Genomic DNA, 24511 nt, shown 5'->3' with positions numbered 1-24511 from the left:
CAGGGGACAAAAAGTAGCTAGGCAATAAATATGCTGCAATTCACATACATATATGAGCATAGTCTCTTGCAGCACTAGTACAGTCTCTGGTACAGTGTGTCAGGAAAATGCTAGAATGTACAGAAAGTCTGCAAATGATCAAAGATATGTGATGTGTCATCTCAGCATCATGAATGAATTAAGTGAAAAAATCCAAAGGCATAAGGCCATTACTATATTTCCGTTATGTTGATCAGTTACTGGGTGAAGCACTGGCATAAAAATGTCTTTTTGACTCCATGAGCAATCCTTATTACTGATCAAGGGAGTTCAGCAGCGAGAATCCCTTGTCCAGCTAGAGAATGTCATTAAATCCTACAGGCATAACAGTAAGATAATGCTGGTGAATCCATTTGCCTTAAAAAAAAAAAAAAAAAAAAAAAAAAAAAAAAAGTTACACATACGAGAAAAATGTGGAAGTCTTATAAAAGTGTCAGGTCTCAGAGAAAGATGACTGTCAGGGAAAAGGAATTTTCCCCAGTGTATTTTACTTCTGTTGCTGGGAAAGACATGACAAAGAAAAACATTTAGCTTCCTTTCACCCAAGCCCCACACAAAAATGGCAAGCATCCAAATAGTTAAAAATAGAGGGATTACCCAGGCCTTTAGATTAAAAGAGCTTGTTTCCTAGTTGCCACATACTCTCCTTCTTAGGCCAGGTGCTTATATCTCCTTCTTAGGCCAGGTGCTTATACTCCTACATAAAATACTTCAGGCCCACTTTTCCAACGCTGACAGAGTACCTAAAAAACTCCATTGTCCTGCACTGGGGTGCTATTGAACATGTAGCACAGATATTTGATAACTTTCTTGCCAGAGCTAGTGCTGAGCCTAACCAGCAAGTTACAAAACACTCTGACTATCATTTATGTGGGTTTTGATAATATGCAAAGGCTATTAAATCCGAGTTTCTGAATGTGCTATCGACAATTTTCTAATCTCCAGACATTTTAAGATCTTTTAAAGTATATGTACAAAGATGCATATAATAGCCTGGCCAATTAGAGCACTCAGTGTGGACTACCGCCCAAGGCATTGCATAGGTTCAGCATGTATTGCCTTAAAAACATTAATATGAAATTTCAGCAAAATGCAATTGAACCACATCCACAGGATGGCAGTAGAAAATAGCTGTCAGATAGTCTACTGTGAGTCGATGACTTCTGTTATGACTCAAAAGAATAGAAAACTCTTCTGACAGCCACAACAACACAAAATTGGACTTAAGATTCCCTGTGAATAATGTTTATTACTCTGGGATAGATTCTCAGGGCTCAATAAAAAGAGAAAAAGATAAATAATAATGAACTGTAGATAGGTGACATTTCTTAATTATGACTAAACCCTTACAAAATTATTTCAGAAATATTAAAAAAAGGCATAACAGGATGACTTCATTTTATAGCACACCTTGAATTCTAAATATTCCTGGCCAAGACTCAAACCCAGATGTCTGGCAGCTGTAGTAAAACTGATGAATTGTTGGTTATCTGATGCAGTCTGACCTTGATTTACTCTGTGGGAGATGACCTATTTCTATTCCACTTTCTGTTTAGATTTGGGTTATTTGTTGTATCCACTCCTTGAAAAAAGTCTTGGCTTATAAAGTTGGTGCTTGCCAAGTTAGTTCACAAGAAGATATTTATCATTTATGTGGAAGTAATGACTGTATTTTAAAGTCATAAAAATATCCTAAATGTTACTTCTTCAGAGAATTTTAACTCTCTTCCATTCATATTTATATTACAGGCAGAGATAGGAAACCATGCAATGTTATTGCAAGCCCCTTGGGCACACACATTACAGCACAAGCCATAATTACCTCATCACACAATATTTTTTCCTGCATCACTCTGCCAATGCACAGAACAAAGAGAGCTTGAGGGTAAAATATAAATGTACCGACGAAAACTTGGTTTCTCCCATCTGCTGCAGAAGTTGGAAGGTACAATGTGAATAAGGTTGGAGACCGCAAGATGAGAAAGCAGTCTCATGGTTAAGGTAGTTGAATGTCGTCAGGAGAAAGGATACAATCCTTACCCCTGCCGCAGAATTCATATATGATGCAAACAAGTAACTTAAAGCTAACTAATCAGTCATTAAGTATGCATTTCACATTTTCGTGCTCAGCTTGGCACCTTCAGGTTTGTTTTGCTGAAGTGCTGAGCCCTTACAGCTGGGTTGGCCGTTATGCTTTCAGCCCATTCCTTCTTCTAAAATGCCCAGTGACTGGGATTGTTGGTACCACACGTGCCACTCCACAGATTTCCTCTCCTGATGCACAATATAAAGTAATTTTTAGCAATATCTTTTTCCTCTATGCCTTAATTTCTACATCACCTCCTTTCAAAGCAGCATTTGGAAAATATGAAAAGTTTGTAGGAAAGACTTGGAGCACCCAAAAATGTCCACAAGACTTTTAATAACTCTTCTTCAGAGGAGACCTTCCAAGGCTACGGAATAGTTCGGTTTGGCCTTCCAAGACGGTCATGAGCAAACAAAGGCTTTTCAGAACTTAGCGCTTTGGCGTCCGGTGAGGTTTTGTTAGCAGGGGAGGGGGCTACAGAGGTGGTTCCTGTAAGGGGCTTCGAGAAGTTCCCCTGCTTCCAATTTCGGACCCGCCTCCAGCCAAGGCCAGACCAATGGCGCCTCTGCGAATAACTATTTAAGAGTGAAAGAAGTGGTTCATGGTCGGCTTTTGTTTTGTCTGTTGGAGAGCGGGTGAGTGAAGAGGATGGGAGAGAGCCAGCCCTGCGGACCCCCGGGTCAGCGAGGCAGGAGAGGGGGAGCTGTGCCGGAGCAGAGGTTCCCCTGCGGCCCGCGGGGGGGGGGGGGGGGGGGGCGGCTGAGCCCCTGCAGCCCCTGGAGCCCCGCGGTGGCCCAGAGGTCGCCCTGCAGCCCGCGGAGGGCCCCGGGCCGGAGGGGCAGGGCCCGGGCCCGGAGCAGCCGCGGCTCCGAGGCAGCCCGCGCTGGAGCCGCCCGTCGGTGGGAGGGCGGCAGCCCCGGGAGGGACCCGCCCCGGGGGGTTCTGGGGAGCTGCGGCCCCGCGGGAAGGACGCCCGTTGGGGCGGTGGGTGGAGGGCTGTCTGCCGGGAGAGGGACCCCGCGGTGGGGCCGGGGAGGGCTGCGAGGGCCCCTCTGCCTGAGGGGGAAGGAGCCGCGGGGACACCTTGTGCCGGCCGGGCTGTGACCCCCATTCCCTGCCCCTGCGCTGCTGAGGGGCAAGAGGGAGCAGAGCTGAGCCCGGGAACACCGGAGGGGTGTGGGTTGGGGGGAGGTCTGTTGTATTTCAGACCTGGTTCTATCTCTCATTCTCCTTGATGGTGGTGGTTGGTTGTATTACATGTGTGTTGTTATCCCCAAGTCGAGTCTGTCTTTTGCCCATGGCCGTAACTGGTGAGTGAGCCCTCCCTGTCCTTTGTCTCGACCCTCGAGCCCTTTTGGTTGCATTTTCTCCTCCCCATCCCTCAGGGGACGGGGTAGGGGTGAGCGGGGGTAGGGGTGAGCGAGAGGCTGTGTGGTGCTTTTGGAGCCAGCTGGGTGGGCTCAAACCACGACAAGAACCTGTTGACTAGTCCAGAATAGCACAGGCCATTAAGAAGGTAAGGCAAAAGAAAAAAGATGAGACAAAAGATGGGTTAATACAAGTTCTTTACATTGTGGAGTTTGGTTAATTTACTTTCTTATTGGAAATCATCTAGTTTATAGCTAGTCATCATGAGTGTCCCTTTAAAATTTGTGTATTGTAAAGTAAAAAAAATTAAATAATATTATCAAATGATTATTTGTTACCACCATGCATGTCATCAGGAAGACAGAAATTTACCTATGACTATCATTAATAACATATCCTCACCTTTTAACATAATTTTGTTGACTACCTGAGAACCATTTGACATTTATACAGCCCCTAACACCTCTTATTTTAGCAGTTGTAGAAAGCAACTGAGATTCTATAAAGAACATGCAGACAAAAGCTATGCTAAAGTGGCATAAAATTTGAAAGTACCCATCAAAAATATAGGACAAACTACTTAATTACCTCAAATGCAGGCATTAGTAAATTAAAATGTAAATCAGTAGATGAGTGTGTGAATGCATACAGAATCCAAATCTGTTAAGATTTTGAAGAAACCTTAACTCTGCCCTGCAGGCAGCTGATGAAGAGGAAATTGAAATGTGTGCCATGTATGATACACACTGCACGTTTCCAAATTGCTCACCACACCCCTAAATGGCAAAATGCCAGTATGATCCCTAAATAACCTGGAGTACGATTTATGAAACACCTTTTGTATTACACTGCACACCACTGGCAAAGCCCCAGAGGTTTGGCAACTGGCTGCTCTCCAGGAGGAGTTGTGCAGAGGAAAAGGAGGGGCTGCCCAGCCTGGCCTCTTGTGCATGGTAGTGTGAACTGGCCTCCTTCCACACACTTTGTTTCCTGCCCAACATCCAGCTGCACTTTGCTGCTGGTTTGTGGTCATTTCACTGATTAGGAGTAAGAAAAGTGTATATTGGAATAATAAAATAGTGAAAGAGGGAGCAAAGTTTTTGTGCCTAGATTGCCTTTTGAGGGGAAACTGGAAGCCTGCCTCATGACCAGATTCATTCTTGATGCAGCTTTGAAGTGAAAGAGGGCATCGTCTTAACTATGATGGACCTCATACAAAAAAGATTAGGTGGCTTTGTGTACCATATATGCTTGGAAAGGCTGTTCAGCCCTATGGCTGCTTGCAGAAGCTGGAAAATCTCAGCAAACTGGCAAGTCATACCAGGCTATGGAGATTAGAGGAGCCTTAGTGGGAAATACAGGACCATCAGAGGTGGGCAATGATGGCTGCTAAGCTGTACCTAGTCTGGATAAAAAAAATATGAGAGAAAAAATTCTGGGAAGCAAGTTATTTGAGTCCCTGCAGGTATAAATTTTCAGATAGTTCTATGAAACATAAAGAAGCTTTGCCCCAGTCTAAAAAAAAACAAAAACAAAAAAAAACAAAACCCAAAAAAAACATGTCCAGGAAGTGACTTCTAGAATTGGTTGTTTCCTTATAACCCAACAGGCAAAAACTGGCAGTGATGGTTCCATCACTTTCATAAGTTTTGGAAAAAAATCTCATCTACAGTATGTATCAGCAATGTCTTTCCTGGCACAGGTAGATTTGGCCTATCAGCCTTTTTCTATTGGTAATACAAAGTGACAAGTTTTCTGAGTTATTGCAAAAAAACCCCAACAACTCAGCCGCAAGTAAATTTCTGAGATGGAATTCCAGACAGCTATTATTGCACACATAAGCTTTCTAAAGAAGAAAAATAGAGAAGAATTTGCTACAATCCCAAAGCTAGCAGAAACTATTAAAAACAACTATTAGATAAAACCAGATGCCAGTTATACTCTTTTTATCATTCCTAATAATGATTATTTTTGCTTCCATTAACATATTTTCCAATTATTTTTCTTTACTTAATTTTAAGAAAATATTTGTGGCCACTACGTTCAGGAAGACAACTGTTTCTAAAGGATACTTATTAGAATTATAGCACAGAGTTTGGATGATGGATTAATTCTTGACAGAAGAGCAATTTCCTGAGGTGTATGAAAACACTGAACTTAACATGAAATTTTAGTGCTTTGGATTCATAAGTAGCCTAGTTTAGTTATTTGATACAATTGCAACAGAGGACATCAATTGCTTGTGTGAAGAAGCATGTGTCTTTCAAATGCTACTGAAAAGAAAACGGAGAAGCCAGTCTACAGTTTTTCTATCCTGATGGACGATACTGAAACCAGTTGCACTTCTGTCCAAAAACTTAAGACTTGCCAGCAAGGCATCAAGCATTTACAAACTGGAAATATTTTTCACCATATTTGAAAATTCTAGTGAACAACATAATGAATAGGACTGTGACAGGAGAAAGGACAGACTGTCCCTTGGCAGGAATCTTTTTTTCTCCTTGCTATTCATAAGATAAACTGTTCATTCTACCATTCAAAACATCACTACCTCTGTAAAGCTCATACAGAACCGCTCCTGTTTACCATTTCTGCTGGTAAATAGAGAGAGTGTCAGTGAGGTTAGAGGTGGTGTACTTGCACATACCTTCTGTCTGTAGGATACAGCTCCACAGTAATGACATCTAGAGAATTCCATGCTGAGATGGTGAGGCCATTGTAGAGGCACAGCATACCTATCATCATGGATTCGCTGGTCCCAAACCACAGGAAAAAACAGCTGATGCCAGAAAGAACCATGGAACCACCTAGGCACGAGACAGGTGAAATGAACATGAAGTGGAGTTGTATTTAAAGAATGATCTCTGTTTGTTTTTTTTCTAATATTTCTATACACAGTGCAGCTAAATAACTGACCCATATATTTGGGTTAAAAGCTAAGGAGTCCTCCTTTCCTGGTAAGAACAGTCAGGCAGACAAATGTTGTAACAGGCTCATAGAAAAAAAACATAACTCCTCAAATATTAGGACATAAAAAGTATTAAGCTGGAACCCTTTCTGAACTCCCAAAGCAAGTTGCCTGCGGAAAATTTCTCCCGTTCTTTCTTGTTCATCATCTTCTGCAAGTACATGGAACTCATTCATGCATTGTGGCAATAAAAATACTGAGTGGGAAGTGCATTTCTATAGAGATATTCTCCTAGAAAATGAACACAATGAACTACCACAAAGTTATTTAAGTAAATTGAAAACAGATTTGTCATTGCAGATAATCCACAGGAGATATCTTTCAATTGTGTTACTTTAGAAAATGGGTAACAGGCAAAGGACAACTGACTCTTCTGAGGAGTTGCTTCACTAGCTGAGGGTCACCTGTGCACATCTCACTTTCCTTTGAGCTGGGGCAAAGACCAGCCAAGGGTCATCACTCTCCAAAATCTCATCCCAAAAGCCTAAATAATGGTCTTGTAATATCAGTGTGGAAGACCAATGGCTGATAATGTGGCATTGCAGAACTGGTTATAGAACCCTTTGTTCCTAGAGTTTCTAAATTGGGGTCTTTTTAAAATAGTATTTACAATGCCACATAAATAAATTATCTGCAGAAGGAATGTTTTGCATCTCTCTGAAATAAATTGTTTAAAAAAGGAACATGTTACTTTATCAGCCGAGCATTAGGCTTTGGTGGTTTTCCCTGTTTTAAAGTGAAGCCCCTACCTAGCATGGTTAACCGCCCAATTCTATCCATCAGGAGAGCGGACACAATATTCCCTGGTAACACCGCCAAAGTTCCCAGGAAATTAACAAAGTAAATCCAGTAGGCACTGTAGTCATCATCAAAAGAAATCTGGCATCCTGTCCTGATGTGGAAAAATGTGCAATTTATCAATTCGCTGTCAACAAATTTATATTGCTCGAGATCTGTGGAAAGAAGAAAAAGAAACATGTCAGCTAACAGCCAACTCCATGTGCAGCTTTTGATTGAAAACATTTAAAGTTTAGGCAACTTTAATGATAACTCAGAGCTTTCAATACTTCATAAAATGGAACTAGTTATTGCTGTTAATTTTGATACCTTTTTATCTTAATAGAAAAATACGCAAAACTCATGAAAAAGAGTAACTAAGGTCTGGAATTAGGCAAGTTGTATTACTGTATTTCAGCTTTGCTTGGACTGTATTTAGTTAAGGCCTTTCAGCACCAGCTGGTCTTGCATAAAAAGCACTGGGCAAGTTTCTATCACTCAGTTTTGCTCAGTATCAGACCTTCCATTTCCACACCAGACAGCTTTCACATGAGACTGCCGATCATGCTCAGTTTGGTTTGACTTCCTTTAAAGCAAAATATTCCTACGGAATTCAGATTAAACTAGTTTTCATTTCTGAGAAGTCCTTAGAGTCTTCAGCTTGAACATGGATGAGTTACTACATGCAACCATTCAGGCCATTTTTCTTCCAGTACCGTTTTGGAGATGTCTCCCTATACTTCCACTTCTTTATATTACTCCTGTCAGCCTTACAACCCTGAATCAAGAATACCTTCCTTCCATATGACGAAAGCTGGGCATTGCTTGCTCTAAAACCTAACTCTATGACTGTTAAGATTGCTGAAGTTATGGCAAAGTGATAAGAAGTGCCCCATCAAGCTTAGCTGGCCATATTCTACTTTCAGTTATGTCTTATTAAACTGAGAAAGAGTTGTCTGTTTAAACATACGAAAATACACATTCCTATTTTTTGTTACAATAATTAGGAGGGTGGGAATGATTATAGATTAGGTAGTTTGAATCCTGAACTTGGATTCCATGCCACAGCAAGCACAACGAACAAAGTATTTCACCAGTCTCATTTAAACTAAATAAAAATACAACAGTTAAAGCTACCAGTAGAGCAGTAAACACTTTTTCTCCTCTTCAGAATTAGTCTCTTCAGAGAGGATTAAAATCAAAGAGGAGTTTATTATCTGAGTCAATATTAGGTCTGCAGTATCTCTAGTGTGAGTGTGATCCTTTCACTTTTCTGTTACAACATTACGGAGGCCTGTTGCCTTTTATAGCTCTTTATCCCCTACAAGAGGGCTTCTTGTATGCTTTATTAGAAATCCAGAATTTTAAACATAAGATGAGAACACACAGCTGAACAATGGATGCTCAGGTTTCCTTCTTTTAATACCTGTGTTGTAGAAGGTGGTATTCACGAAAGTACAGTTCCTGAAGTATGTGTTCAGTGAAGTAATGTCTTCGAACACACAGTTCTTAAAAAGTGAATCTTCAAAGGTTACCGATTTAAACTTCATCATAATAAACCTGCCCAATACAAATAATTTCTGTCAGTCTACCTTCACAGGTTAGAAAGAGCAACAGGCCAAGCTGATGCAGCTGTACAGATCTAAATATCTCAATCCCAGTAACAATGATTCCTTAAAGGCATTCTGAAGATGTAATTAGTGACTAGCTGATTCTAGAATACTGTCATTCAGAAAAAGCGTTATTAAGACAAATATCTCCACACAGCTACTGGCCACAACTGGTAATACAATTTCTTTGATAATATTTCTGTTATTACTTGTCCTTAATCATCAACCAAAACCAATGTCATGATGTTCATGCAATAGCAGTGTAAAATCACTATTACTTGAAATTTGACATTACAGTCAGAAACTGGGAGATCGTGTTCCAGAAACTCAGTCTCTTGGAAGAAACAAGGACATGCTAGTACCAACAAGCTGGAAAGAAAGACTTTTTCAAAGAGCCTTTATTTCTCCAGATGAACACACTGGGCACCCTGTCAGGCTCAATGCAAAACACACTGGTCCATGCGTTAAGAAAGGATTTTGTGAAATGGTTTAACATGAACACAACAATTACATTGCCAATTATACAACTAGATATCTAAGTGGAAGTATGTGTTTGTTACTCCAGTGTCTGTGGATGCAATTGCAGTTACTCTGTACACGAAACAGGTACAAACAAATTGTCAGTAGCTTTTCTTGTTTCTGAACATCCATCTTCCTACTGACTCTCATTTAACTCCTAGGTCTTTGATCATGACTGTTAATCAAATCATTCATAGAAAAAGTAAATGATGAAGTATGTTATTAGCAGTAATTTTCTACCTCAATGTTACTTGACTAAAACGATGCTGTAAACTTTTTTTTTTAATATAATTCTCCAAATAACACCATTATGCTAACAAAAAAAAAAAAAGGCAGGTGTGGAAACACACCATTATTTTTGTGATGTCTTTTATTTCACATGAAGGTGTGGAAAAAGCTACAATTAAAACGGGCAATTCTGCTGGCAGACTTCACCCAAAGCATCAACAGTTTGAAAAGCAGTGCTTTCATTGTTATATGCCCAGAGAAGGGCAATGAAGCTGCTGAAGGGCCTGGAGAACAGGTCTGATGAGGAGCAGCTGAGGGAACTGGGGTTGTTTAGCCTGGAGAAGAGGAGGCTGAAGGGAGACTTTATCGCTTTCTACAACTGCCTGAAAGGAGGTTGTAGAGAGGTGGGGGTCAGTCTCTTTTCCCAAGTAACAAGTGATAGGACAAGAGGAAATGGCCTCAAGTTGCTCCAGGGGATGTTTAGATTGGACATTAGGAAAAATTTCTTTACTGAAAGGGTTGTCAAACATTGGAACAGGCTGCCCAAGGAAGTGGTGGAGTCACCATCCCCGGAGGAGTTCAAAGAACTTGTTAATGCAGCAGTTCTAGACATGGTTTAGTGGGCATGGTGGTATTAGGTTGATGGTTGGACTTGATGATCTCAGAGATCTATTCCAACCTAATGATTCTATGAATCTATATGGCAGTAAGAACTGTTAAAATGGCAAAGTCTGCCAAACATAGACCTGGCTCTGCTGTAATTAAACCTGGTGTAACTAGCTAAGTATCTTTCTTATTACAAGACTAATGGCAGGAATAGGAACACATGAAATGTTACCTACGAAACAGTAGGAATTAAACTTTCTTGCCAATAGCATTGTTGGAATCACATCTTTACAAGAAAGCAGAGCAAAAGCTGATTGTGTTGATCAAAGGAAAAGAATTACTAGCTAATGAGTTCTCTTTGTGTATTGGTCAGAAGAATGGTGTTTTCAGTCCACTAGTTTTAGTTACTATATCATTTCTCATTTGTGACAGACTCTGATTAAAATCAGGCTGGCATTCAGTGTCAATTCATTATCATTTTTCATATAGCACTTTCCATTTTAAAATGTAGCCTAATTCCAGAGGAGAATAAAGACAATTTAGCAATTAGATCAGTCAGTTGGAACAGAAGTGGCAGACTACGTGTTCTGCATTCTTCTGATGCACTTTTTACTTTTGGACAGGAAAGATGTTGTGACTACATTAATATTGGTGTTGCTATGATTTGAACTAAAACCCTACAGAAAGAGTCAAGTATTGGTTGATCTTCTAGTTAAGAAAGAATGTGAAGGAAACACTGAGATTGAGGGTAAGTGGAGTATTGAAATGGAGGAAAAATATCAAATGAGTTCACGCTTCTGTGGAAAATGTTTTGTGAATCTCTATTAAATTTGCACATTTGAAAGAGTAAAATAGTGTTCAGGGTAGATTAATGTTTGGTTTAGTGTTTTAAAGGAATTTTCAGTTCAAATTGATAAGACTTCAGTTGACAGAGTGCTGTCAAGTCACTCACAGTAAATGATTCTTTGCTTTTAGGAGAATATCTACCTCCTGGAAAGGAGCAAAACTTGGAAGCTATGGCTAGTTTTAAAATGAAATAACTACTGTTTCTTTGTCTGCAATGCATAAGTCTTCAACTGTGTCAAAACTCAAGTTCTTATAAAACTAATTTTAAAAGCCCCATATTACCAAAATAATTAGTTTTATTCACTTAGATATAGAGTTTCATATGGAAATAATAATTGCTTAGCACCATGACTACCATGAGACCGTTCACATGGTTGTTCTGTATGTTTCTTAAGAGAAACCTGGTACCTAAACCAGCTGTGTTTAATTTTCCCCTGAGTTATCTGGTTATCTGTAAAGTCCAGATAGAGCCTTAATATGTTTAGATTCAGTTAAAAAACACAAAAGGCATTGCCAATGTGTTGTTTCCCATTTCAGAGCTGTTCATGGTTTTTATTGATTTACATTAACATTTCGTTTTTATTATTCTGTGATAAGTTCCTAACCTCTCAATGTTCAGTGTTTTCACAGAAGCATCTTTCATCAATATAAGAAAAGAACAGGCAACAGAGATGAAAGTACATCCTTCCCCAGCCCCCTACAATATGCCGCATATGTTGGGTCTGAAAACCTTTGAATCCCACTGTGAAAGGAAGTATCATTAACTTGGGCTTTTAAGTCTATTTTTCAGGATGACGGGGAAGCTGGGTTTGCATGGGGGATCCTTACACAGGAACCACCAGGGCATGTACAGGTCCACTTCTCCCCATGGTCCATGAGTCATAAGAAATCAAGAACATAAATAAATTCCCACTAAAAAGCAACAAAACTATCTATCATTAGCTAATGGAGAAAAATACTAGATTATTAGGACATGCTTTAAAACATGCATTTGTTTGTTCCAGCCAAGTCAGGATATTGGGAAATCTCTAAACCTGTCATTGATGTATTCTCCATTGCTGTGTATCTGATTTTCCAGTGTGAAGTTGAAGACGAAATGTGAAACCTCCTCATTGCGGAAATGTTTCACTCGGGACGCATACTCGTCTGACTGCAGATGTTTAATGACATCAGGAAACCAGACAGATAAGCCGTAGTAGCTGTAAAAAACAGACAAAGCTCAGTTGCCAATCTCACTTTTTTGGAAATCTGTGTGAGGTGAGAATGAGCAGCTCCCTCCACTGCTTACATGATGGAGCAGTTGCTCCATCATAGTAAAATTCTCCATAAAATAAAAATATTGAAAAGTGCTGACACCAGAAAATGCCAGTTTTATGAAGCAGATATTCTTGATGAGTCAGGCTTGCAACCAAGAACAGACTAACTGATATATTTGACATTTTGTGGAAAGATACTGAATAAAACCTTTCTGAATAAAAAGGATAATGATAGTGACAGAAATTTGCATGCAGATGATTATTCTGTCTGTTAAGTCTATAAAAAATGGTTTAAGATCTCAACCACTCTTACCCAAAAGACAGGGTGAACCAGACAGCTGTAAGCTTGATCGTATTATCCTTCACTGGGTAGTTGAAACATCTCATAAATGTCAACCAGATCTGTAAATCATTAGGAAATACATTTATTTTAAATCATATTTTGAACAATTTTGTGAAATGATAGAAGCCTGATTTGCTTGCTTCTTCAGGGCATCTGAGAGAGTAGATCAGCTCTTTGATACTGGTCATGGCTGTACGTCTCATACAAGTATATTAATCTCTAGCTGTAGCCAGGTTGTGTGTGTACTGTGACTTTCCAGCTTCTTTTCATAGAATCACAGAATGGTTTGGGTTGGAAGGGACCTTTCAAGACCGTCTAGTTCCAACCCCCCTGCCATGGGCAGGGACACCTTCCACTACACCAGATTGCTCAAAGCCCCATCCAGCCTGGCCTTGAACACAGGGAGGGGGCAGCCACAGCTTCTCTGGGCAACCTGTTCCAGTGTCACCACCCTCACAGTAAAGAATTTCTTCCTAATATCTAATCCAAATCTCCCCTCTCAGTTTGAAACCGTTACCCCTCGTGCTATCACTACACCCCCTGATAAAGGGTCCCTCCCCATCTTTTCTGCAGGCCCCCTTGAAGTACTGAGAGGCTGCAATAAGGTCTTCCCTGAGCCTTCTCTTCTGCAGGCTGAAGAACCCAAACACTCTCAGCCTTTCCTCACAGGGGAGGTGTTCCAGCCTCCTGATCATTTTTGTGGACTCCTCTGGACCTGCTCCAACAAGCCCGTGTCTTTCCTGTGCTCAGGACTCCAGAGCTGGACGCAGTACTCCAGGTGGGGTGTCACCAAAGCGGAGTAGAGAGGCAGAATCACCTCCCTCGACCTGTTGGCCACACTTCTTCTTATGGAGTCCAGGATGTCATTGGCTTGCTGGGCTGCAAGCACATGTTGACAGCTCATATCAATTTTGATATAAGCCAGTGTGGACAGTGTCCGTTAATTCACCCCTGCTCTGATCAACTCAAACTTTCCTAATCTCTAGGCACCCTCATTTCACTCCCAAATAAAATGAAGATCTTGTAAGAAAGATTTTCTTCTCACTTACCATTATTACACCGCTTTAAGTTTAGACAGCTATATTCTGTAGTTCAACAGGGATGCACAAAGAGTTTGATCTATCATAACCTACCACGACTAGAAACGGGTGCTTTAACTATATGAGAAAAACCTGGGACTACCTCCAAGTCATAGACACTACAGCAGAGCTGAGAATGGTATTCTCTCTCTCTCTCTCTCTCTCTCTCTCTCTCATCTCAAGATGATCTCCTCCTTTTGAAGATAAGCAGCAGCCTGTCCTAGGAGGTTTCGGCACACATCATGGAACAAGGAAGGTGCTCTGACCCAGGGGCCAGTCCAGTGAGATAACAAGGATGTGAGACACCCAAGCTGCAATGCCTTTAAAGGCGGTTTAGAACAAGGCCAAATCATAACATTTCAATATTCAACTACTCCATTTTTGGACAGATAACTATAGAAGTAGATACTTTCTGGATTATTATTTTTTTCATTGGGAAAATGCCATTTTTCCAAGCAAAGCAGTGTTGTGACAATCTTTGGTTTACAACACTTTGTCATAGCTCTGGATGCTTTAAGATGCCAGACTTTTAACAGTTGTGAAAAGCTATTTTTGATTATTTTTTTTTTAATATTAATGAGACTTTTCTCAATTGTCATTACAAGGTTAAAAGATACTACATAATTTTGGTTTTGCAAAAAAGTAAAAAATTATATGGAGCACAGTTCCCGTGAGCTTGTATTAAAGTCTCTGAAAGAGCTCTAATGTAGTTTTCTGGTAAAACAGTTGACAAACCTAAAAATACATGCAGATGTGATGCCTTACAAAGGTTTTATTGACATTCATTTATGCAATTTTATTCACAACTTTACCGGTAATTTCTATGTAATGTGGCCGCCTCAGGCTCCTGCTGATAATTTTCCTTTCATCATGTAGAAAGAAACCTCTTTCCATAGGTATATATTGGTATGCATACCCAGTACATATCATGTTGTGATGCTTGGGAATATGGCTATGTAACTATTAGCCATCACTTGTGTGAAGACCAATGCAGCATTTTCCTCCTCAGAAGGTGGGACCAATCTGTGATTTATCTGTGCCTCTTTTGGGTCAGGAAACCAGAAGCTTACACTGGTTCCTGAATCTCCCAGTTGCATGGAAAATGTAGCATTGCAGCTATCACCAACATGAGCTCAATCAATCCATCCCATTTCTGAAGGCTAATTAAAAAGATAAAGGTAATTAGAGAATGAACAGAGATGTTGTTACTTACACTATATAGCTCTGTGCGAATTCTAACAAAACACCTTCTGTACCAAGTTCCTGTATCGCTCTCTATTTCTATGAGCTCATCTATCTGCTTTGGAGTTTTGATTCTGTTAACCTAGAAATAGAACAGAACAGCAAATATTTGCATCTTCATGAATCATTAACTGCCAGTCGAGAAGCATTGGAAGGTTTCAATGAATCCCGTAAGCTGAAAATGAACAGATATTAAACCTGTGTCCACCCTAGAAAGGCTTTAGAAATATAAAGGAATAGCAGCACACTATAATGCCAAAGTTTGTTATGGATCCAACTGTATTGGAAAAGCTTTACTTTCAAAGCATGCAGGAAATCCATTTCCTCTGACTGAAACAAGCTATTACGGTCAGGTTCTGCTAGACCGTTGCTGTACATACCCCTAATGTCACAAAGGACAAAACATTATTTAAACTTTCAGCTAGCCATGTCCAGAATTTACTATCAAGTTGTTTCTGACTTGCTATCACAATGTTGTTGAAAGTCTATTGATTAAATATACAGTAATGAAATGGAAGAATGAATAGTTGAATAACACTTCTTTTGTTCTTGTGTCCTGTAGTGTTAGACAGGGAACTCTCTTTGTCTTTTGGGTGTTGACTTTAACTATCCTTTTTAATGAAGACAGAAAAAGTTAGGTGAAATGATCTGGAACCATGTATGTTATTGCTGTTATGAACAATCATCTCTACTTCATCTAAAGTGAAATGGGATAAACAGGCCTCAGGGAAAAGTACGAAATTACCAGTGACAGAGAATGTGATGTTGCCTACAATGCTGATTTTCACTTACACTTTCCTGTGTAGCAGAACAAGAATGTGCTATATAGTCTTTCCAGACAGAGGACCTGACAAACTTAGACTGTTGTGTGGTTTTGGTTTTGGCTTCCTCCCTGGTCCCAGGTTCATAGCAATATCACAAAAGGCAGGTGTTCGTCCACAGTTTATTTAAAAAGAAGACAAATAGAGAATGGAAAAAGAAAAATAAAATGAGGAAAGGGACAGACATCTAAGGAGGGAGAGAGCAAGAGACTGAGTGTTCAATGTTTGGCTGCAGTTTCAGAAGGTGGCAATAGCTTGTGTTTCTTCTTAACAGAATGAGCACACCACCACCCACAGATGTATGACAGTGGGTTCCAGGACGTCAGCAAGTAGTAGTATTGATGGTAAAGCTCTGGTTTTCAGCCCAGTGCTTTTACAGATGTACACTCTTTGAGATGCATGAGCAGCCTCATCCTGTGTACAAAACCAAACAAAAGCCCACTAAGTGCTTTTAGCTATAACCACCCTGATTTCTGAAATACTGCAGCTCACTGTCTTGCCAAATCATGACTATATCAAAAGCCTGTACCCTTCTCATCATGCCTCTTCCAAAAGCAATAATCCTGTCTGCATCATTCCACTGATTTCAAGCTTTTCTTAAACTGCTTTTATGAAACATGTTGTACAAAAGTCTGAGTTGAGTCCTCTGAGATTCTTCAAGAACTCGTATGTACAGACATCCTTACACGCCACACCTCTGGGCAGAAAGGGCATGCCTTTTGAATGACGCAGTATAAACCAGTACCACTCTTGTAGGCTCAGGGGCAGCCTTTTCACCATCCTGGCCACCTGACTCATTTGCAGCTGTGAAGGTTGGGGGAAATGTGTATGTGGAGGACCACAGTATGTGACTGAGGACAAAAAGCCCCTGGCCTTGATGGTTCTTTAGCATAAGAAAAGTCCTATTGAATCAGGACAATGGTCCATCTGGACCATGCAAATTCAGAAATTCAGCTGTTAGTATATGAAGAATGAAAGAAAAACCAATAAAGAATACCTATTTTAATTAAAATCTAACTTCTGTTTAAAAGCAATGGCTAGAAATAGGTAATGTTTCAAATTTTACAAAATCAAGACATGCTGCAAAGGAAAATGTTTGCAGAGAAAAAAGAATACATGGCAATGAAAAAGTGGAGAGAATTTGGGTTTTAAGGATAAAAAGATTTTTTTTACTTAAACATTGAAACCAACATATCTAACAAATGTATATTTTAAGCATGTACATAAATGTTTAACTTGCGTACAAAAGAAGACACTGTCAACTTACTACAATCTCTGTTACTGTCACTGCTCTCAGGAGAGATTTTCAAAAGTATTAAGAGCCACCATCTCCACAGTCAGTGAGTAGAATACACCCATTTTGAAGTGTCTAACTCTAAACCCAACTGTTCATCAGTTGTTGCTTTCTCTATTCTAAAGGTTTGAAGATAAAATTGTCAATAATATGAGTTACACGAAAAAACATGACTTGTAAAAAAACTTCTAGGAAAAGACGATGTCAATGTAATTAGGAAAACATGAAAAAAGGATAGCACACTAAAGCTATAGCAGTAATGGAAAAAAGTTACATCAGCTGTACAGTTAGAAAACATGCTATCAAAGTGTAATGAGTGACATGAAGTGGAAGAAAATAGTAACACATAAGTTACAGCATGGTACTAGATGAAGCAATAGGAAGTTAGGAATTTTTATACATGTGTAACCTTGACATACAGTATAGTATTTCTGATCATTCAGCTCCTCAATATCTGGAGTTGAATTTTCCCAATGTTCATAGCAGAAACGGGCAAAAATCCCAAGAAAGTGATGGTTTGTCCTTTTTCATGCCTTATTCATGGCTGACCAATTACAAAAATAGCTATAAATGAAGTGCTGAGTTCAACATAGTTCAGCGTCACATTTTAACAACTGTAGAAAGAAAGACTTGTTAGATCACAAGAACTGGAAACAACAAGCATGTTCTTTGTTTTCTTCTCCGCAACTACTTTAGGATGTTATTACGATTACGTCAAACTGATGTGAGACTGTGGCTGATCCTTGCTCCCACCTTTTGTCCCAGCACATTTCTGTCTTCTTCCTCGTGCCTAAACCAACACCATAGGGAGACAGAGACTGTGCTATGGCTGACTGTGCAATCAGTCAATGAATATCAATGTGGGCAGAAGAAAAACAAAGAGTGACCAAGGGTAGGCATATTCTGTCTGAAAGCAGCTCAGATCAGCAAGAGCCAATTGTATGGTGTTAGGCAAATGCTTTTACTCATAAATGAAATCAGAAAATAAAATATTAGGTTAGATGGGATTAGGGTAGGTCACTGGTGTATCAATAAATGTGGATTTAACATGACAGATGTGCCAGCCAGCCTTCTTTTGGGCTAAATATAGGAGTTCTTGAGCTTTTTTGTGGAAAAAATGAAATGAAGGCAACAGAAACTATATCCAAGGCAATAAACTGCAAGTCTCAATGGAATAGAGTTATATGGTCAGATGGTCATTCCTCGAGAGTGTCTGCAAATGCAGAACCTTTAAGAGGATTTCTTAGTTGAGTTATATGTGCATTATATAAGAAGGAAGCCTCTGGACGAGAAAAAGCATCCCACACATGGCTCTGAGAGGGAGCAGAGTGCCAGCACTCCCACAGCACAGCACAAGCTGGAAAGGCAGACTGGATTTAAAAGCAAGAAAATGCCTTCTGCTGTTTGGTCCTAGTGTATCCAGGAAGATAAAATTGTTGTGCATATTCTGCATAAATATGGAAAATGTCATTAAAAAGTCTTTTTTGGCATCTGAATTGCCAATTTCTCCTCCAAACAGAAACAGTCCATCAACACTTTGAATATGGCCTTATCATTAGACCTGCAAGTCAACAAGATGCAGTTGGACTTCCAAGATATTTTGAGAAAATTAAATGTCTGAAATTACTGTTTCACAGAAGTGAAAATTAACTTTTAAAAATTATTATTTTAACTGATGACAAATATAACTTCAAAAGCTTTAAAGACACAACAGCCAACTAATTTGGACTCTATGTGCCTACTGTTATTATTAGGGGTGAAGTAAACTTAGTAAATAAAACACAGATGGAGTCTATTAAGTACCTTGCTACACCAGAGAAAATTATTACACTGTGGGTTAATACTCTTAAGAATATGCTAGCCAGAGGCTGATATCTTAACATCTGCTGTATGTATAACAATTTCAGCAGAAATTTGCTTCTTATATAGGTGTTTAGAGTGAAAATGATTGCCTTTGTCATGCAGAGTATTAATACTGATTGCTTAAGCTCTCCAGACCTTGCCAGTCAGCAAGCTTGCTGATGTGCTAAGCGAATAGCTTTAAAAGCAATACTCACTGTGAAGACTTTCTCAGGCTGACCACGAGCTCGCATGTTTGTGTCATGAATTTGCTTGAGTATCATCCAAGCTTCATCGTGTTTTCCAACCTAAACATTTGATCAAAACATTTAACAAAACATATGTAGAGATTAAGATATTCACTATAGTCACTGCACAATCTTAATGTCTGTTAGATAGAGGTCATGATGTAAAGACAGAAATAATTTTAACTGGAGTCTAAAAAACATTTGGAAAGTTATACCTCCAGCAAGAATCGTGGGCTTTCTGGCATAAAGGTGAGGGCTACCACGGAAGAGACGCAGGGCAGTGCGCAGACGATCACAAATACTCGCCAGCTGTGGAACTGGTAGGCAGAGCCCATGCTGAAACTCCAGCCTATGAAAGCAGAAATTCACAAAATGTAGAGAAATAAGGAGCATTGTACATGGGAGTCTGCAGCTCCTTGGAGCTGCAAAATGATACCTGTATTTAAATGATGCCTCACTGATCTCTTCTATTCCACAAATATTAGTGATTTCACAAATAATTTTACACTAGGAGTTTCAGCCTCTTGCATGTGACTAGTCATGCTGGAAAATGGCCATATTATGCAGGGTGGGAGACCTCCTTTTGCAGGGATGAAAAAGCCTCTTTCAAGTGTCTTAGCAAAACTGTGTGAAGGTAGTAACATGAACCAAACAGGGACACCATCACCATACATAAGAATACATACACGAAGAAATAGTTTTCTATGGATACTGGAAGAAGAGAGAATTAAAAATCTACACTCAGTTGATATATTTTATCCAATTTTACAGCCTTCTGTATTAATGTAGTACATCGCAACACATAAAGCATTTACAGTGCCTAACTTCTGTTTCCATCTTGTTCCAGAGCACTATACCACTCCTTAAATTCCATTAAAAGTAAACTGGCACTTGTTCCCTCTGTCCCATAACTAGATGTACAGGGAAAAATACTCCGTATTTAAACTTCCATCTGAGGTGACAAATCTTAACACTGAATTTATATAATAAATATATAGATATTTATTATCTATATATAATCATAAATTCTACAGAGAGAATTTATGATTATATATAGAGATTAAGAAAAAAGAACGACAGGAAAACAACTCTCTTCAAATGAAATTTGATCTTGAGATACATCTGAGTGCTGTCTAATAACTTGCTGTAGAAGCCATTGCTAAAATATACTGAGAACAACACATGAGGAAATACTGAAGAACTTGTATGTGAAACTGTAGGGCCTGTAGTTGATCTTTTTTCATAAAATATTTAATTATTTGGTGTATTATGACTGGACTACTGAAATGCTAGAATTATAAGAAAACTAAAAATTTCTCTTAAGAAAAAGTATTATTTAGGTAACTACCTGGGCTTTTAGTCTGGCTTAAATACATCAGAAATTTTTAGGTAAAATTAACTTATTAAAGGTTGAGTGGAAGATAAAAATAAGGATAAAAGACAGAAGAGGTTACTGGAAGAAAACAGAATCCCGGCTAATGAAAGAGCTGACGCCGGATTAATCTGATATATTTCTTTGCTAACTGATTTTTCTAGACAAAAGACATGGTTAATTAAACCTGTCTGGATGTCAGTAAACAACTGGTACAACATGGTACCAAGCAGCCTATTAAATAGTTCTTCAAATGAGGTATTTATCTGTTAAATGTATAGTGTATTTTAGAGTTTAAAGATCTCATGCTGTGGATCATAAATGCATTCTTGAAAAAAAAAATCATCCTCGTATTAAAGTACTTACATGTTACCATATGAAAAACAGAATCAACCCATGATTTATTTTTGCCCTTACCAACAGCTCAGTGAAACATTTTGACCTGCAGACTTGGGAACCTGTCTTTACTGCTCTCCTACAAAATTTCTGTGTTTCTGCAGTGATACCAGCTGGCTCTACAGCCTCATTTAGCCCTGCCATCTTTCCCCAGCAAGATAAGAGGTAAAATCAATGACAGTGTTGGTGATAATCTTGGAATACCATGTTGGGTTTTTTAAGTAATGCTCTAGATAAACATACCTTCCCCCTACAAAGTTCCCTCCAACAAAAAGAGTCTGTCTAAAATTTAATGTTAAATTTTATTCCAAAATAGAACCTGGAATGAAAATTGAAGATTAAAAAATACAAACAAAAAAGGATGTAAAAGCATATTAAAATTTACTTTTTTACTGGTTTTTGGAAAATGTCAGCTTTTGATCTTATGGAATTTTAAATCTTAAAGAATACAGGCATACTTTACATCTAAAATGGGAAGGGAAGGAAATAAAGAAGGAAAGGTTTACAGTGAGATAACGAGGCAATTAGAAACCATACCTGTATTTTTGGTGTTCTGTACACATTCCATTGTAATCGTTAAAATCATATTCTTCATTACATATTTTGAACTATAGTACAAAATTACCTGACACAGAACTCACAAAATTATTTACTTTTGGTTAAGTTGTTATTTTTTGGTCAGAGCAGTGAGCTGATCAGACCCTCTGGGCAGCCATGCAACTGCTAGTACCATGGGGAAGGCAGCACAGGATGGGGGTTTTCATCTTTCAGAACAGTGGGGTCAAGGTGCTGGCTCTTGTCATTAGAAACTGTCCCAGAAATACACAGAGCCACTCATATATTTAGACAATCTGCCTTTCGCTGCTCTGGTTTATGTTTTATGAGATTAAGCTGCACAAAGTGCACTTCTGCAGTAAATGAAATCAAGCTGGCGTTATACCTTTTATAAAACAACATCAACATCTTGTGCTCTGTAGCCAGTCCTAGAAAATGCTGGTGACAATTTGTTTTAAGGTGTCATTTATTAATGTAAGTGAACCATACTACACTTAATTAAAAGCAATGAGTGCACCATTCATCCTGCTGTCATCCTGACAACGTACAAAACACCTTTTTCACTCCTCAAAATATCTGAGGGGCATGTTGAGGGAAATGTTCATTATAGTTTTTATTGCTCTTATTCCATCTTTTTTCTCTATGTATTGTGTTAGCTGTTGCAATTTATCTTGTGATTTAACATATCTGCTGAATTAATTAAAATAGTGAATGTCAGGGTAAGAAGCAATTGATATGAAAAAAGCCAGCTTTCTTGAGGCTGCTTTCCTGTCTATTCCAGCACCAGCACTAGATCTGCAAAACATATATTTTAAATGCAGATTAAGTTTAGATTTATTCTTATGTTTGACACATCCCATTTTCCTAGGTCATGATCTAATCTGGAAAATGGAGCCATTAGAGTAGCTCTGAATTTAGCTCACAAAGTGGCTTTCATTTCTATTGTACGTAAGTCTTGAAATCAAATGGAAGTGTGTTCTTGGCTGTAACTCAATTTGCTTCTTCCTTCCCTGATTTATGACACAGTAGCAAGGACAGAGCAGCTCTACATGGTTGCATTCAGACCACTGCACAGCAGCCTAGAGCTAAACTTCACCCTTGCTTGCTGGTTATGCAGTATTCAAGAGTCATTGATCTTCAAAACAGTGGCAAGTCCCAATGTTTTACGAATTGCAAAACATTTGGCCCAGATGCATCTTGGGAATGATGTGCTGTAGAGTAATATAAACCCCGCAATGACTGGATCTGAAGCTGCTGCAGCAAACTTTGTGCTGAATACTACCTTCCCACTTTACTGATTGCTGGAAAAGACCAAGTGAATCACAGACATGGCAATTACTGATTACAGAAACTCAGCAGCACACAGCAGAGCAAAACCAAAATGTACGAGATGTTAGTCTATATCTAATCACCAATTTATATGTTGAATTCAATGTCAACAAAATCTTCCCTCCCAACACAGCATTTCATCTGGTCCATAATATGAATACATTAAAAGGATGTTATAAACAAGTTCTTGCTCAAAAGGAGAGAATAGTGTATTTCTGAATAGTGTATTTTCAGACTTTCTAAATAAATATAGAGGTAAACCTGTCCATATTATACCTAATTCTATAAAAGTATGTTACCTGATAAACAGCAGGTATTGTCAAGGACAAGAATCACCTTTTACAGTGGCTAGGTTACTAGACAACAGACTAAAGGGGATGACTTTCATAACTTTCCAAAATGAGGGCTGAAAGGGAACATGATGGCTCTCTATGAATCCTTAAGGGTTACACTAAAGTGTGATGTGGGCAATGAAGAATATGAGTGCCTACAGGCTCTGTAACTGTCTGGCACCGGGAAGGTTTCTAAATACCAGAGGAATAAAGTTATGAACACCTTTCTAAGAGACTCAGGTGTACAAAGAAAGCCTAACCAAATATAGGAATTTTACGGCATGTTTAGCTAAAGACTGACTGATATTGGTAACAACTTTTGTTAGTCATTCGGTAGGAATCAGAGGAACTAGACTCATGTCAGTATCAGAAATTGCCAAAAGCCAAGTTTGTATAAACTTCTGTCTTTTGGTAGATCAAAAGAGGGAGTGGATGCAATATCTCTAAAATTAGGGGCAGAGGAGAAAGATAGACAAGGAATTAATAGGAATTCATAGATTTGATAGATTCTTCTCCAGAATCCTTTCTATGATTTTATAACCTTTCTTATTTCTCTTTTACCACACAATCTTTGGTCAGAACTCAGCTTTCTTGCCTCGATTTTTAATGTTCTAAATTTGGAAAATTTCCAGGAACGAAGATGTGTGATTGCGCTAAACTGCCACGCGGTGACACTGTTACCACACTTAATGCAAATAAAAAATTTCTGCAGAAAAAGACTTCTAATATTAAATGTTGTTTTACTGACTATTTCCCAAATCTAAGCTAAATCAAAAGCATAAGGGGGACTGGAAGTATTTTGCAGCTGGAAAGACCGAACTATATTATTATTGCACTTGCATAGTTTGTTCTGGCATTACCAAGTTTAACTGTGAGCGACATCTAGGATTTGAGCACAAGTATTTTAGTGGTACTGATTAGAATAATGGTAAAACATCACTGAAACTGAAAAAAAAATAGTTCAGGTAAGTAACAAAGCTGAGAAGCTGAGTTAGACATTTTTAGACAATTGAGTGAAATAGATTATTACTAGCAAATGCAGAAACAATGTTTGCAGAATTATTCTGTAATAATATTAATGTGAAATTCCAGCAACACAAAGTAGAATGCTTGTCTTTCCTGTGATTAGATTATTAATATCATATGGGAAAGGCAGTGATATTTTTAGCCTCTGTAGACAGTTAGATACTGTACAAACCCATGGGCTCAGCAGGTCAGCGGGTGGTTGTTTCTACAGAAGGAATCTGGAAATAAAGTAGCTGAAGTGTGGCAAGCCACAATGGAGGTACCATAACAAAGGTGCCTGTAGAAGATACTCTCTCATCTGCATCTGCCTGGCTTTCTAGCTGATGCTGTTA

The 24511-nt window shown here is 38.9% G+C and overlaps 1 protein-coding gene across 1 annotated transcript in view; it reads right to left on the bottom strand.

Moving 5' to 3' along the window:
* SV2C (synaptic vesicle glycoprotein 2C) overlaps positions 1 to 24511 on the bottom strand; it is an 82696-nt gene that overhangs the window by 4300 nt on the left and 53885 nt on the right. The window contains exons 4-11 of the mRNA XM_086479527.1: positions 19385 to 19518; positions 19140 to 19229; positions 14939 to 15049; positions 12617 to 12705; positions 12082 to 12246; positions 8665 to 8798; positions 7211 to 7414; positions 6141 to 6300 (exon numbers count right to left, since the gene is read on the bottom strand). Of these exons, the coding sequence (XP_086335653.1) occupies positions 6141 to 6300; positions 7211 to 7414; positions 8665 to 8798; positions 12082 to 12246; positions 12617 to 12705; positions 14939 to 15049; positions 19140 to 19229; positions 19385 to 19518 (1087 nt within the window). The remainder of the gene's footprint in view (positions 1 to 6140; positions 6301 to 7210; positions 7415 to 8664; positions 8799 to 12081; positions 12247 to 12616; positions 12706 to 14938; positions 15050 to 19139; positions 19230 to 19384; positions 19519 to 24511) is intronic.

This window comes from Leptosomus discolor, chromosome Z (genome assembly GCF_034619465.1).
Source record: "Leptosomus discolor isolate bLepDis1 chromosome Z, bLepDis1.hap2, whole genome shotgun sequence".
Taxonomy (NCBI): Eukaryota; Metazoa; Chordata; class Aves; order Leptosomiformes; family Leptosomidae; genus Leptosomus; species Leptosomus discolor.
This window is presented reverse-complemented; position numbering and strand designations above follow the sequence as displayed.